Here is a 17448-nt window from a genome sequence, read left to right as displayed (position 1 = left end):
AAGAAACAGAAACACCGAGAAACAGAAACACCGAGAAACAGAAACACCGAGAAACAGAAACACCAAGAAACAGAAACACCAGGCCAAGGAAACACACACACACACACACACACACACACACACACACACACACACACACACACACACACACACACACACACACACACACACACACACACACACACACACACACACACACACACACACACACAGCTGCTGTGTTTGTTGGTTAACCTCTGACTGATCCATTACTTAACCTTACACCCCGCCAAAATAAAATCTAATAGAATACAACGTTCAGTTTAAATCAGGCACTGCATAAACAAATTAGATTTTAACAGGAGAAATATTACTTTCTCTCTCTAAGAAAGAACCACAGTTTCCACTCTTCATACAGTTTTATTGTTGAGCTGGTTCCTATTAGTATAATCAGAGGCTGATGTTAACTTTAGACACAGATAATAACACTTTAATAAGGATTTTATTTTGGATTTTTAAACAGAACTGAATGTTTCTGCTGCAACTCTGGACTTTTACTTATTTTACATTTTACATGATTTTTTTAATGCTTTAAGAGGCACTCAGTAAATTAAGAAATTAACTGCCAGAGGGAAATGTGTACCGGAAAAAAAAGTCATTTTGATTTTATTTTTTATTTATTTTTCAGATTTTTTTCAGATTTTGCGCTCATCTCAACATCCCTGAAAATATCAATAATAAATAGAAAAAAGGTTGTTTTACATTAGACATGTAAACTCACAATGAACCCATTTCTGTAAATAATCATTAAAAATCTATTTATGTGAAGAAAACAAAAGACAGTAAAATACATTTGCAAATGTACCATTATGTATTTTTAATCAATAAAACTCTTTCATTAGAGTTTATTACTGTAAATTTCTAAAATTAAATACAAGTAGTGAGAATGTGCAACTATGTAATATTTCCATTATTATTATTATTATTATTGGTATTATTATTTCTATTATTATTATTGGTATTATTATTATTATTATTGGTAATTTCATTGCTTTTATGTGTAAAGATCCAGTATTGTTGTAAATGTAATTATTTCCTTGTTTTCTGTGTTTTTCTGTCATCCAGGTGGAATTTTATCCTTTTTGAACTTTTTCTGCAGTATAGTTTTCAAACAAGCTCCTAAAATGAAACATTATGAAAATAAAAATGATGCATTCAACCTTTTACATGTCAATAAGCTGAGGTCCATTTAAATAAACTTTTTTACTGAAACTCTTTCTGCCTGAGGAGAAAAAGCAGGAAACTATTCCTCATTCTTTCTTCGTTACGACATTTGAACCTCATCAGTTTAAGAAAACAATCGGCAGCATTTAAGACAAAAGAGTTTAAATCATATAAACTAAAGTTAAAATAAGCAAACATCCATTTTCGGCTCTTTCCTCTTCTTCTCTTGTCCAGTCCTGTTAGAAATGTTTTGATGAAATGCAGGTCGACCCCTCAGGAGTGAATAAAATGAAGCAGAAATGTGATTATTTAGATCATGTCTGAGCTCCTGCATTTCAAACACATATTTCTTCAGATTCAGTCTTGTTCTTCTGCATATAAAAGTCAACAGTCTGGATTCACTTCAGTCGTCTTAGATCCATCCTGGACGAGCAGCAGAGCTCACTGACTTTCCCTCCGTCTATTTAAATAACGACTGGCCTCATTCATTCAGCTCTAGTCAAAGCACAGGAAGTTTGCTTTCTATTCTCTGGTTTATATTTTCTTTTGTTGTTTAAATCCCATTTTTTATCTTTGTTCCCATCGCTAATTAATTTCTTCTTGCTAAATATTGTGAAAACTTCCTCAGTAAAAGAGAAGATGAACAGAGATGAGAAAGGGAAGGAAAAAATTACTCTGAAGGATTATGGTAACAATTATGGAGAAAAAATGAGAGTAAATGTCAAATAAAAGGAGCAGAAAGGAGGCAGTAGAAGAAGCAGAAGTCTGAACAGGACGTCATTCGTGTCCAGCCTGCAGGACTTCCATCCAAAGCCAACACACACCAGAGGAATAAATGAGCAATTAATTCTGAATATTCTGTCAGCCTTCTGTGTCCACATTAAAGCTGCTCTGCTGAGGAGATTCATTCACTGCTGGACTCAGAAAATGGATCCATCTGTGGCTCCAGCAGGAACATCTAGCATCACTGGGAGTCAGCAGAGCTTCTAACTAAGCAGAGAAAAGTTGTTTGTACCTGGAAAGAACTTTAAAAGTTCCAACATGCAGCTCTGATTCCCCCTTTGTGCTGCTTTCCTCTGTCTTTACGTTTGACTGCTGGTGTCTTTCATGGTGTTTGTGTTTCCGTCTGTGTCTCTGCGTGTTTGTATGTTCTAGTCGCTGTCATGTGTTTGGTCTGACTGAATGTGTGGTCTCGTCCTTTTCACGTCGTCGGTTTATTTTCACATCTACGACGCTGCTGAAGCAACGATCAGAGCTGAAGGGACAGAAGTTCATAGATGTGGACGGATGGATGAGAGACATGGACTTAGAGCAGAACATGACACAGTAGGGTCATGTAGGGCAAAACTTCCATGGAATCTGAAAATGTCTGTTTTAATATGAAAATGAAGCCCTCTGCCTTTCATCTGGAGGTGGTTGTTGGATGTTTTTATCTTTTACTAAAAGCAGAAACTATAGTTTGGATTAGTCAACACTAAAGGAGAATAACAACGAGTCCAATGTCAATAAACTCATCAAAACTTTAACGGTGGAAGAGTTCCTACTGAGTTACATTTAAAAGGCAATGTAACTGAAACTAATACAGAAGACAGAGGTGGTATGGAACAGTTAAGAGAACTGTCTGCTCCTAGCAGAGATGAAACACCGAGAAGGTCAGAGATCATCCCACCCAGAGTCCAGTATTTGGTCTCTCAGCCTGGAGAGGTCAGACAACAGGTTTAACCAGCGGTTAACTGCTGGTTAAATAAATGGAGGAGCTCCCTTCATTCAGACAGACTTTCTGACCACCGGTTGGTGCAGCTGAGGTGATTTTTACCATAAATATGGCTGATATAATGTGTTCCAGTCATTTTAAACACACTCAGATAGACTCACAAACACGATCTGTTGAGCTTCTCACTCAGCAAGTTTCATTTCTAAGCACCAAGAAGCAGAAATGTTGAGTAAAAGTTCCTGAAAAATGGAGCATCAGTGAATGTTTTCTATATGTAGGTCACATAGAGACACACACAAACGTAATCAGTCAGAAACATGTTATAAACACATAGGCATGGGCCAATTAAACAACTATTAGTAATAATGATCATAAAGACAGCTACACTACTTTCATCAGGGGTTTTTAGACTTTTACTTTGAAATTCCAGTTACCAGATTGCCAGTCAGGCAGCCAGCAGGTAATTTAAAGAATAGTTCTACATTTCTAACAGATGTGTTGATTCAGACAAATGACTACTGTTCACCAAGCTGCCTACCTACCTCCCTATTTTCCTACCTACCTACCTACTTATTTTCCTACCTACCTACATATTTTCCTACCTACCTACCTACCTATTTCCTACCTCCCTACCTATTTTCCTACCTACCTACCTACTTATTTTCCTACCTACCTACATATTTTCCTACCTACCTACCTATTTTCCTACCTACCTACCTACCTATTTTCCTACCTACCTACCTACTTATTTTCCTTCCTTCCTACCTACCTCCCTACCTATTTTCCTACCTACCTACCTACTTATTTTCCTACCTACCTACCTACCTACCTACCTACCTACCTACCTACCTACCTACCTATTTCCTACCTCCCTACCTATTTTCCTACCTCCCTACCTACTTATTTTCCTACCTCCCTACCTACTTATTTTCCTACCTACCTATCTACCTACCTACCTGCTTATTTTCCTACCTACCTACCTACCTACCTACCTACCTACCTACCTACCTATTTTCCTACCTATCTACCTATTTTCCTACCTACCTACCTACTTATTTTCCTACCTACCTACATATTTTCCTACCTACCTACATATTTTCCTATCTACCTACCTACCTACCTACCTACCTACCTACCTACCTACCTATTTCCTACCTCCCTACCTATTTTCCTACCTACCTACCTACTTATTTTCCTACCTACCTACATATTTTCCTACCTACCTACATATTTTCCTACCTACCTATCTACCTACTTATTTACCTACCTACCTGCTTATTTTCCTACCTACCTGCTTATTTTCCTACCTACCTGCTTATTTTCCTACCTACCTACCTACCTATTTTCCTACCTACCTACTTATTGTCCTACCTACCTATACAGGATTCTGCTGTCTTGCTGTTTCCAGTGCAGCTTTCTGTGGTCACTGGGCCAAAGTGGTTTAAGGTGAGGAGACAAAGACGTTGTTCATGATGTGCTATAAAACCCAGAAACCACACTGAGGATGACGGATTGAGACGGAAACAGAACATGGCAGCGTGTAGGAGAACATGTGGAGAACACCCACCTAAACCCATGAGAGCAGAAACACTGCAGTGTACTCCCTGTACTTCTCCTCGTACTGCTCTGTACTTTCTATGCAGTTCTCTCTGAACCGTTGGCGCTCTGCCTTCCTACTGTTTCATTTCCTCCAGTCGGTGCCAACATCCAGCCCCTCCCTCCCTCTCCTCGTGCCCGGTTTGACCCCCTCCTGCTGGGCCGGGCCGGGCAGAACACTGGGCACCGCCGGGCCGTAAAACCCAGAGCTGTGAGTCCGTCATAATGGCTCCATTCATCAATTTGTGTCTTTTAAACGGCTCCAAGTGTGAAACTCAGCAGAGGGTCCCAGGGAGCTGAGAGGCTGAAAAGAAGCAAAGAGGCTCCACAGAAGAACCGAAGCCAGAGCTGCCTGCTGAGACTTAACCTTAAACCCAGAGATCCGTGCACGGACCTGAGACAGACTGAGTTTAATGGAAAAGCAAAGTGGCAGCGAGCATGTTTGTTCCATTAGACTGGTTTCCTCCACAGAACCGCTGAGTCCTATCATCAGATCAGCTCTCATACGCAGCGTTTATCATGGAAACTGATACTTTAGGTTCCTACCATGCACTAATAATTCAGTATAGAAGAAAGAAACACCGTTCCTTTTAACCTTAGGTATAGTTTTTATCATAAATTCAGGACTCTATTTGGACCGTCGGATATATTCAAAGTAATTTCATTATGTGAATCTAGACAGGAGAATACTGTACATTTTTATACAAGCTCTCATATCAAGGAAAACATATAGTGTATTATGAAAACAGTTCTATATTTACATGTACTTCTGTTATGAGCTCTGTTCATAACAGAATAATGTCCTGAGCATGGTTAGTTCAGTGATTTTTTAAGGTTTCTTTTAGAGTGGCTGGGTAAACTTAGCTCTAAAGACCTCTTTTCCTGCATCTTTCCAAACTCAAACGTGATAAGGCAGCTGTGTAGAAGTGAAAAGTCAACTTCTTCTTACATTGTCAGCTGAAACTTATATTTATAGTTCCCAACAGTAACTGAAGGTAAAAAACACCGTCCAGACTGAGCATTCAGCTCCACAGTACCTAAAAACTGCATAAAATTTACAGTTTCCAAACATTTCCAATAAGAAATAGAGCAGCTCAGCATAAAGACACTAAAATATGGGTCTGGTGTAAGAATAACAGCTGAAAACCGCAGAGTTTTCCTCAAAAACACCAAATGAATGTTGGTTTTTCTATGCAGCTGCAGTGTTTGCCTGTGTGTGTCTTTGTGGGTCTTTCTGGGTATCTGACTGTATGTGTGCTTTGGTGGATGACTGATGTACTCAGAGACATCGTAGGCCCACAGCCGTTATTAGCCCTCCTACCTCTCCTCTGTGGCCTACAGAGATGAAGGCACACATGGGCTGGAAGGCTCCGGTACCGCAGGCCAACAGGTGAGTCCGGTTGTAGGGCTGCAGGAGGCGAACAAAGTTGGCGCATTCGGTCTGCAAAACACAGACAGACAGATTAGAGCTCTAGAAATGTCAACAGATCAGTCAAACATCCACAGAACAGCTCATTAAAAACGTATTTTGCGAGTGCAGCAGTGAGATTAAAGTGTCTAAATGCAGAATGCTGCCCTGACAGATCAAAAACACAAACTGCTCATTAAAATAGCAGAAGGCCCTGAAATAAATCAAATCTAACTCAGATAAGTTGATTTTCGGGGCACTGAGGAGAACCAAAATGGTTTCCTAACACAGTTTATTGATCCCACATGTTGTCATGAGGACCAAGTAAAGAGTTTTATTAGCTGGTATGTGATAACCCTGAACAGGACTCCTATCTCCAATCTTCTGGACGTCGGCCAAAGAAGCACGATGATGTTCAACGAGTTTCATCATTTTAAGGTCAAAGGAATCTGAGAAACTCCTGGGTTTTGATATGAAGTCTTTGTTTGGTGGAGAAGACAAGGAGGTGATTAAGACACCAACAATAAATCTGAACTTAACTCTGTTGCAATGAGAAAGACATAAAATGGAAAACTGGAGAAAGAAAAACGGGACGGATCCAATTCAAGAGGAGAATAAAAAGTTCTAAACACAGACGTCAATGACACAAAACCATGTGATCTGTCTGAAACAATAACCGCTCAAAACGAAGCAATTCACACACAAACACAACACTATACAGTAAGACAAACATTACAAATATACAATATGGATCTGGTCCCTGAAACGACACGTTTACACACAGCTGCTCTGTCGGCTTTACTACCCGAGTTATTCCTTTGCTTCCTACATGTTCAGCAGAAGTTACACTGCTTATTATTCAGTTACACTTTATTATTCAGTTACACTACTTATAATTCAGTTACACTACTTAAAAAATAAATCCTCATGTACCAAATATTCCACTCTGTTCTATTATTCTATCAGCTGTGACAAAAAAAAACAAACACACAAAAAAAACACAAAATAGTTCCAAAGATGCAGAATAAAATGATGACATCAGCATCTGAAGCAGTTTGATTTTTGATTATTTGAAGCACTAATAATAAAAAATTTGCTTCAACATGAGAAAACTAAAATGACCTGAAACAGAGGAAGGTTGTTACAAACGTAAAACAGCTCTGAATGGAATGACCTGCATCCATTTTACTGAATTATTTTAAATGTGGGGACAAAACCAAATGGTACTGAATATATCTGAGTGCATATGAAGATCTATATTAAATGTAGAATAAAAACCAGATTGAATCCAGTTCAAAAATGTCCTGTAAAAGTTCCTAAACACAGACATCAATAAAACCTAATTAGATTTTATTAAAAGAACAATCAGAATAAAACAGCTTCTGAAGCACTCTGAGTTCTAATTATCTGAAGCACTAATGAACTAAACAATCAAAGTATTTACAAGTTAAGAGCAAAAACAGTCGATTTAAGATGAGAACATAAACATGAGCTTTGTACTAAAACGACATGAATCCAACTCCTTAGAAATGAAATAAAAAAGGTACGAGATAGAGCCCTGCTGTACATTAAATGTAAAAGTGGAGACAGGAAAATGATCTGGTTTGAGTGGATAACATCAAAGATCCTCAGTGAGACAGAAAGAGAACAGAGTGGGACTGAGGAAGTATTAAGACTTTGCATACGACACGGAGAGGTCGACAGGAAGCCGAGGGCACGACTACTTCCTGCTTCCTGTCTGCAACAACAGCAGCTGGAAAAGGGACAAAAGGACGGGATGGAGGTGGTGGGATCGCATTAACCGGGTCAAAGTCATATCAGAGGCTGGAGGGGGTGAGGAGGGGGGACTGCTGGGTTTACAAAGCTGCAGAAGGTTTAAGAGTTGTTTTACATGTTTGTGTCGTCTCATCTTCATGATGCGCTCACGTCTTTATGGTTTTATAATAATAATAATAATAAATCAGCTGGTCTGTGTGTGGCCTGCCTCCTTCTAAACGTGGCGTCAGACACTCGACGTTGTTGATCGTTTCCTCGAGTGTCTCTGCAGAGCTGAAGTAAACCAGGTTACATTAGCTGCTCTCTGCACCCAAAAAAAGCAGGAATTTATCTCAGCTATGAGTCCAATAAATGAACATTTGCTACTAATTGTTCAGTTTACGAGCAAATGAGGTTCAAACGTGTGGAAGAAATTAAATCTGGCTGGCTTTAAAGGATCCCTGACAGGCTGTTCCCCGCTAATTAATTAATGTTAGACGAGTTTAATGGTGACAAGATGAGAAAAATACGATCAAATCATCTCCTAGAGGCATAAAACTAAATGTTGGACTTCATTTTGTGTCTCTACGTTCGTAACAAAGACGTATAGCAGAGCCCAGTCCGTCTTCCTGGTGTTTCTGTTACTGAGGGAGTCATCTTTGGAGATCTGAGCTGCAAAATGAAATGTGGAAAAGAGGAAACACGCCTCGGCTCTCCCACTCTGGGGTTTTGGGTTTTACAGTTCTGTGTGGTCTCTGTGAGATTAAGTGGCAATAAAGGGAGTGGAGCCAAACACAAAACCAAGTGGTTTGATTACTAAATGTGGGCGTCTCACTGGGAATAGATTTACCATCTCCCCAGAGCAGAAGATGCTGCGTAAACAATCAGAATGAGGACAAAGCGGTGCTCATTTATTAACCTGTGATTAGCAGGGGGAGCCGGGTTCACCACAAACACGGTTCCCAGCAGCACCACTCACTGGGTTTAACTTTGAAGTTCCCGACAAAAACCACAAATTATGCGTCTTGAGACCGTAGAGAAGGTATGTTTAACATTTCTGTATAAAACATGACTTCTCTGCTCTGGGGCACATGCATCATTAGCATAAATAAACCAGAACGCTGCCAAAGACAGCTACAGCCAAACATCCCAGCCGGCTACTGGTGGAGGACTAGCAGGAAGTTAAATGGATTTCCTAAAGTTTTATTTGACATCTAACTATTTGGAGAACAAATCTGAGGGATTTTCCAACACATATTTTACAGTAGAAAAAAAGAGAATGAAATTAAAGTGGAAAAACTTGGGCTGAAGAACAGAGAAGAAGTGGAGATGAATGTCCTTCTGCTGACTGAAAGAAATTAGAATTTATGATGAGATGAAAGTGAAGCCCAGGCTGCAGATCATTTATATCTGAACTCTCTGCCTCTAGTTCACACTGTTCATTGTTCTTTGCTGATATTTTTGGGAACTTTAGGAACCAAAAACTGTCACCAGGAGCCGATGGTTCTGTTATTCTGCTCTGTGTGTCCAGAGCCTGTTGGTGCTCAGAGGAACTCATTCTGTGGTCAATGGACGGTTAATGAACAACATCCTTGGAGAACATCTGAACCATGCATTCTTTTAGTGGTTTGTTTCCACAGAAAAGCTGAGCCCTGATATGCAGTAGAAAACATGCTAAACACGTACTCCTTTAATGAACCCTGGCAGTGGGTCTATCTGTTTGTATTTCCTATTGATTTCCAACACATTTCCTTTTGTTCTGTCTTTAAACTCAGTGCTGAAGCTTTGGGTTCGTCCTGTAGCTCACTGATCCCTTCACCTGAACATTTAGAGCTCCACATATGTCTGCTCCTCATAACTAAAATCACAAAGAGGAAGTCAACATGAAGTGTGTGAGGAGAAGAGAACATGTTGTTGCTCAGTACTAGCAGTAGAAGTTCTCAGTTTTCAGTTTCCAGGGTTTCAGGCTGATTGTTTCACATTTCTGCAGATTGTTCCAGAATCAAAACAACAGAAACTTTTAAAGCCTCAAAACTCTGTGATCTGTTTTAACACACAGGACATCAGATTGATGCACCTGGATGGACTGTCAGTGATGCTTCCTGTATTTTGGGTCTTTCAGCATCACCCAGGCTTAACTTCTGGTGAGTCAGTTACAGTTGACTACAGCTGGTGACTCCTCTTAGGACTGGCTTTAAACACTCATTAGACTCGAACACTAAAGGAGCTCAGTACAGATCTGAACAGAAAATCACCGACTTCAACAGTTCAGGAAGTCACTTGGAGCCACATTAAAACAGCTACAGACCAAAATATGTTTGGTCTTTATGAGTCTATGGAAACTCTTCTTCATGACACAGCAGCAGTTACTTCACTGATCCAGCATTTGATGGCAAATTATGCTCTTTGTTCCTCCTCACACCTGATAGATCACCTGTGCCCCACTGATTCCAGGTTTATAAGGGAAATTATTGGTATTAAAGTGTCTCTGGATGAATCATTTTTACAAAGATGATCCTGTCATTACGCTCCAAATTACATGTCGGCGTTCTTATTGTGTTTTCAGCGTCTCAGATAAACCTGGCTGAAGATTACACCCTTCACTAGCTGCTATTAAAGCCCCAGCAGCCAAACATGTTTTATGACGACTGACCCGGGACAGGGAGCGGCTGGTTTGGACTTAGAGAGCAGTTTCCAGAATAAACAGCAGTCAGATTCTGTAATACCAAAAGGAAACAAGGCCAACACACATGGAGACACACACAAAGACACACATGGAGACACACACAAAGACACACATATATGCACATAAACCCAAACACAATCACACATAAACATCATGAAGCCGGTTCAAAGCCGGACAGACGGACCAACCGCTCCGTCCAAGTCTTTGGTCTCAGCTGCTGTTTGATCCTCAAAGAAACCGTTTTTTTTCTCTTGACTGATTTCCAGACTACAAACATTCAGTCACGGCAAAAAGCTCTGGCCAAACTGCATGAGACGGTTTTTCCTAATATCTACCAATTACTGCCACCATGAAGGGAATGAAGCTTTGGAATAAAAACCACAGCCACCTCCTCAGCTTCCTGGCAGCGATCGTTTAGCAGCGTTTACAGCTTCTGTCATTAATACTGAACGGTGACTCAGAAATGACTTGAAATCTGTTCAAAATGACTTTAATTGACTCAGTTAGTGGTAAAGAAATGGTTCCATCAGGCTGGAATGAAGGTTCTAGACTGGTTTCCACAAAGTCCTGACTTAAACCCATCAGGAACCTGAAGAACCAAGTCAGAGTCAGTTCAGTTGATAGTACAATGACAGCACCACCTCCATGCTTTACGGTAGGATCAGCGTCCGCAGGAGTCCAAGATCAACCAGAAGCTTTTGGATGGAAACCAGAAGGAACGTTAAACTATGAAACGGGGCAGCTAAAAGTCACTGTTACCCGAGAAATATATTTAAGTAGACTTTCAGATTTTGCAGAATTACAGATCTTGAAACCCAAACATTGATGAACTGGAACGATTTGCAAAACGTCACTAGGAGGAATTCCATGTTTGCAAAGTCAGTGACTCAGCAACTGAAGGCATCTTACTGAAGTACTCCAGGAAAGTTCTGGACTTTCTTGCACTGTGGCACAAAATGCAAATGAAATAAAGTTGAAGAGCACCAGAGGAAGGTTGGATTACGAACAGTCAGGGATGCCATGAAGGAACAAAGCTCAGAACTCACTGCAGGAATCGATTTATGGAAACCCTGCTCAGAATTTAAACAGATTTTCTAAAAGGGCCTCTCTGGAAACGCCTAACCTGCTGCTGATGCACAGATTGGATCATAAATCCAGTCTGAGGCCGCAGATGTAGATGGATGGAGCAGAAAAATGTGTTAACAGAGAGAGCAAGACGCTGCATGTTGAGCTGAAGTCACCTCCTTCTGGATGGTATTTATTTATTTGAGCTGTGATTAATGACGGTGGAGGTCAGGAGACCATGAGCAGAAACAGGCTGGAGGTGGTGGACAGGTTCTCAGAGAGGCTGGAGGCAGAAACTGGACATCTAACCAGGTGGAAAAGACTCAGAATACAAGTGGTCTGGTTTGAGTAGAAATAGATCTGCACTGGAAAGAAACAAAGCTTTTTATTTTTTTATTTTAACATGGCATTTCACAAATGTTTCCCTTTTTCAATAATTAGAGATCAAAACTGGTAAAATCACAGAAAAAAAGTAATAATTTACATATTGACTGTGAAAAATCTTGATTTGTTCTTTTGCAATAAGTAGCATAAAATTACAATATAATAAAACAATAATAATAATAATAATAATAATAATTTCCCTGTTTGTATATCAACAACTAAAAATATTATATTAAATTTTTGGTAGATTTTTCCTGGTTTGGTAAATTACAGATATTTTCTAAAATTACAGAAAAAAATACTAATTTACATGTTGACTGTAAAAACAAACAAAAACAGACCAAAACTGTACATAATGGAAACTAAAATTTAATTTAAAAAGCCAAAAAAAATGCATATTAGGAATAAAAGATGGTAAACGATTTTTAACTTTCCCTCTTGTATTAAATTATAAATAATAATTAATAAAATGTCACAAAAATGATAAATGATGATGTTGACTCAAAAATCTGTATTTTAAATGAAGTACTTAAAAATGAGATCAGTTTATTTCAATCAGCCAAAAATGCTTTTTTTTGTACTTTTTGCAGTTTTTACAGTATTTCATCAAATATTTCTTTTTTTCCATTCTCACAGTGTAGAGTTTGTTGGGATGATCTTCTGGCTCGATTATTAATAAAACATATTATCAGGCCAGATTTACATGTAGAACGTTTTTAATTGACCAGATTTCTGCAGTGCATCCTGTGGATTTATTCATTCTTTACTGACCTTTAAAGCATTTCCAGACTGAAGACCGTCCTGCAGCTGCAGCGTGTTCAAAAGGACACATGCATGGTTTTTGTTGTTTTACTTCAAAACATAAATTCTTCTAAATAGACAAACTTTAGTGAGTTTAAACTGATTTTGTGGCCTCTGTGTTTCATCCGTATCAGACACCAAACACGCTAAAGTCCTGCTCAACAATGCCAGGACCTTTCACCTTCAGCTTGCTCCACTTCTGTCAGACTGTTTAAAGACAGCAAACATGAGCGCTAACATGTGTGTGTTTGGTTTGTAGATGGACGCAGCAGCAATCCATCTCCTCTGACACCAGCAGAAAGCGAGATACGTGAAGGCATGCAGGAAGACGTCTGGAGCTGAGCTAACGCTGACCAACATCTCAATCTATTCTGCAGAGACACACATTCTTTATGGCTCCTCTGGTACAAGAGGGTGGAGTTACATCCAGCAGGAGAATGCATGAAGACTCCTCCTCTGCTGTATGGACAGTACATACACTGATGTTCAGCAGTTTGGACTCATCCAGACAAAAACTCACACTTTTATCCATGTGCTAACAGAACTGCACATCAGTGAGCCTTTCAACACCATTAGCTAACACAATGTAGCATTAGAACACAGGAGTGATGGTTGCTGGAAATGTTCCTCTGTACCCCTATGGAGATATTCCATTAAAAATCAGCTGTTTACAGCTAGAATAGTCATTTACCTCATTAACTATGATTCGTTTCATGCTATCTTGGGTCACCATGTTCAGTAAAAATGGAGTGATGGTTGCTGGAAATGTGTGTTTTGCAGAAATCAGCAAACATTTTTAACTGGTTTCTATATTTTCGACACAGCCTGCAGTTCAGCTGAATTATGATGAAAAGTCCATGAGTTTTGGTCCCTGCTGGTCTCAGCAGAGTCACTGATGGCTTCAGAATCTTCAGATTTTTAGGTGTGGACATTTCATTTTTGAGGGTGAATTTTAAATGTAGGATGAAGTAATTTGATGAAATATCTCAAGTTTGTGCTTTGGATTTGGACTGAAGAAACAGATGAGTGGTTTAAGGACGGTCAGAAAGCAGAAAAACCAGCAGGTCTTTCTGTTTTTACAGTTTGTGGCTCTGATAAAGGATTTCTTCAGAGGTTTGTGCCTTTTAAACTCACCAGTAGTATTGGTCTGCAGAGGGTTAAAGACAAAGAGAATAAACAGGATTCTGCCAAATAAAGTTCAACTTAGAGTGTGATGTTTTAAGAAAAGTTCATGTTTATTATCCTGCAGTGTTCTTTGAGCTCAGAGCAGCTTCTGGAATAAAGGCCGTTCCTGAGGCTTCAGTCGGTGTTTGAATCACTCAGAGACGCTGATAAATGAATTATTTGATTGTCCACTAACCCAGCTGAGTGTTTTTGCAGATCATAAAAACTGTTCCAGAGACTCTTCCCATCTCAGCAAAAGCGTATTTTGTTTTATCAGTCATGAATGCCTCCAGGGAAACCACGACTGAAGCAGAATATTACTGAAATCAATCAAAGATTCTAATTAAAACCTCTCCATGAGTCCTGTTTGTTCAGCTCTAAGTCCTCTCAGCGTTCTCCTCTCAGCTCATTCAAGCCTCTCAAGTGGATTCTTCCTTTTAAACTCGTCTTTGTATTTGTTCACCCCTAATAAAAAGCAGAAGAAGGAAGCAATGAAAGTGTAAAAGGAATGGCAGGAAGGAACAGAAAGGAGAAGTCTTTGTTAGATCAGTTCCCAGTTGGAGCAGCAGCTCTGAGGACGCTTCCACTAATCACTGGTTTACACACAATAAATGTAGAAGGAACTGTGATTTTTGAGCCTCATCCATGTGGAACAGGTCAGACTGACTGGAGGTGTTCTCTGGTGTGTGTCAGCTGTCTGATATCAGGTTTATTAGCTGCTTCCTACCGTTCAAAAGTTTGGGCAAAACACACATTCAAAGAAATGCAACTTCAGATTTATATGTTTTTAACTTTATTTTACTCTTTAGAAGACATTTTTGAGTTCACATTTATAAACACTCAAAGGTTCGGGGTCACTTAGAAATGTCCTGATTGTTGAAAGAAAATCTTTTTTTTCTATGTAGATCACATTAAAGGAATGATAAATCCAGTGTAGACTTTGTTAATGTGGTGGTTTTTAATGGAATATCTCCACAGGAAACATGGAATTGTCTGGCTGACCCCAAACTTCTGAATGGTTTTAACTTTCTTATACTCTACAGAAGATATTTTTGAGTTTTCTTTATTTCCAGTCATGGTTGTGCGGGACTTTATATTCCGGCTAACAGCAGCAAAAACATCAGAAACTGTTCAGTAGTTCATAAAGAATATTATGTGTATAAATAAGTTATAAAAAGGCTTCAGTGTTAGTGAAGCAGCAAGTCAGCAGGCGTCTGTAGACTCACGTTAGTTTTTTATTATTATTTAAAAAAAATGTGTCCTAAGCTAAAAGGTAGTGTCTACAGATACGGACCCGTACCCGTAGCCTGTGGCCTACGGATACGGCACTTTCCCTTAACATAAATATGTAGCATCAACCAAGCTAAAAAGATCAGTTTTTATTGCTGAACATGTATTTAGTTTTTCTTCTGTTTTAGCATCCAGTCTCTGCAGACGTTTGCTCTTCATGAATCTTTCCAGCAGTCAAACTTCGTTTAATGGATAAAAATTGACAGTAAAGTGCAGGAAACAAGCAGACGGAGTGACGGGAAGATGATCTAGTCATTCCTCAAAATAAAAGCCTTTTCGACTCTGCAGGAACTAAAATAAAAAATGAAACGTTTTCATTCTTTCTGTGGAGAACGCTGATTTAGAGGACTTATGGGGCAGGACAGGGTACGAAAATATCACCAACAGAAACATCATACCTGACTATGAAGTAAGTTTTACAGGAAACAACACTATTTAGTGAATAACTGAGCTGGAGTTCAGACCAGGATGAATCTATGATGTTTCATCTCTATCAGCTTTTATTTTAATAGATTACTATTATAGATGGGGCAATTCATTCATGGAATACTCTATAATCGATGTAAATCTGTTAAAATTCCATGTTTACCTGCGGTTCCTTCCCCGTCTGGATGCAGTCCTCTCTGTTTCCAGGTAAAGGAGGCCAGTAGATCTGTTCAGCAGGAGAAAAAGGAGCAAACAGAGAAGCTGATGATGAATGAGCTCATGTAGGAACTAACAGACATCCTCCTCATTCAGTCACATTTTAAAGTGTAGCTTCTCTGTGAAAGTCTGTTCATGCAATCAGAACAATATTCATCCTCTGAGTCATTAAATGGGAATTATTTAGCAAACGATTAGAGGCGAACTGATTCTCTGAAACAAAGATGATGAAATGAAGCGAAAGGCGGCCAAACATTGTAGGAGTTTACTTTTGGCTTGTAAAGCAGAAGACAGGATGATGAATCGCTCAGAACAGCAGCAGAACAAAAATTACTGACAGAAAAAGCAGATTTTCCCACTGAGCTCTAACCAAGCAGTGAATAAATAAATAAATATGGATGATGTAACGCTCTGAGCCCTGCAGGCATCACGTTCAGCTTTTATTTTGGTAATCTGAGTGGAGAATAGAATCCTAATGACTGTGATTATGATTGATTCGTCTAAAAAACGAGACACTTTCTCACACGCTGGATTAACCGTCTGCTTTCAGAATCCCTGAAATGGAAGTCTTCTGTTTGGAGCAGTCTTTGGGAGACGTTAAAAACAAACCAAACTGAAACACAGCGAGTCGTTGTGATGCTTCAAGAGCATCTGGAGCTTTAAAAGGAAAAGAAAATGTGAATATATAAAACTGTCTTCAATTTTCAGGTCAAGTTCTCACAGAATAAATCCAAGATGTGCTGATTAGAAACCCCCTGGTCCTCCTCTCATTCTGCCAGTAGATGAGATGGATCTCAGATAAAATGAAATGAAATTTGGACCCAAACAATGCAGCTAGTTTTCACACTGTCCTCTGCAAAATGAAAAATGAGATCAAACTGAAGCTTCAGTAACGGAGCTCCATGCAGACTGCAGGAGGTTTCTGTGGACAATAAGTCTTTGTCTGCTCTGGTCGCTTTGGCTAACAGAGGGAATAGAAAGCAGAGGGAGAAACAAACGGCTGGTTTTCCTGTGTGACTGATCAGTGCATCGACAGAAAAATGAAGAAACAGAAACAAACGATGTAAATGAAGTCAAGAGGACAAATGAGAGTCTGGTTCTGCTGCTGAGGCTCAAAACTGAACCACAATAAGAATCACAAAGAGGCTTTTAAATCAGCAGGGAAATGTGGACACAGATCAGGATTCATCACAGATTAAACTCAGAGGAAATCACCTAAACCTGGCTCAGCTTAGTTTAAAGGGTTAGGACTGGATGTTGTTGCTTTCTGGTGTTTTCCTCCTTATCTGTGAATCATCCACTCATTCCCTCCTTCCTATCTAAGAATAATATTTAATGAATTACTTAGTAAAACTAACATGTTAGGACCCCATTCAGACATCCCTGCTGTCGCTCATTTAAAACAGATCAGATCAATTACAGCTACAATAGTCAACCAGCCGCTGTTTTTGTGTTTATTTCTTATTGTACTCAGCGTATTTTTCAAAATCAGTGAGTGAAAGAACTTCTTTTTCCTTGTTTGTGTTGTGCTGCTTCTTTTAGATGTATGAAAACAAATGATTATTTTTAAATTTAACACAGAGAGTAATAAAGTCAGAGTTCTGGTCCTACAGATAGATGTCAGTCCATTTATGCTGTAAGTCTGAACTCCAGTGAAAATGTAAACATGACATCATAACATCCATCAGTTCTTCATCAAGTCATGAAAACCAACCACTTTCATGCATGTATGAATCATTT

The 17448-nt window shown here is 39.2% G+C and overlaps 1 protein-coding gene across 1 annotated transcript in view; it reads right to left on the bottom strand.

The window, feature by feature from the left end:
• Window positions 1-17448, bottom strand: part of sema3bl (sema domain, immunoglobulin domain (Ig), short basic domain, secreted, (semaphorin) 3bl) — a 79706-nt gene that overhangs the window by 28179 nt on the left and 34079 nt on the right. Inside the window, exons 3-4 of the mRNA XM_022209015.2 lie at window positions 15656-15718; window positions 5835-5954 (exon numbers count right to left, since the gene is read on the bottom strand). Coding sequence (XP_022064707.1) covers window positions 5835-5954; window positions 15656-15718 — 183 coding nt within the window. The remainder of the gene's footprint in view (window positions 1-5834; window positions 5955-15655; window positions 15719-17448) is intronic.

The sequence above is a fragment of the Acanthochromis polyacanthus genome, chromosome 6 (assembly GCF_021347895.1).
Source record: "Acanthochromis polyacanthus isolate Apoly-LR-REF ecotype Palm Island chromosome 6, KAUST_Apoly_ChrSc, whole genome shotgun sequence".
Lineage (NCBI taxonomy): Eukaryota > Metazoa > Chordata > Actinopteri > Pomacentridae > Acanthochromis > Acanthochromis polyacanthus.
This window is presented reverse-complemented; position numbering and strand designations above follow the sequence as displayed.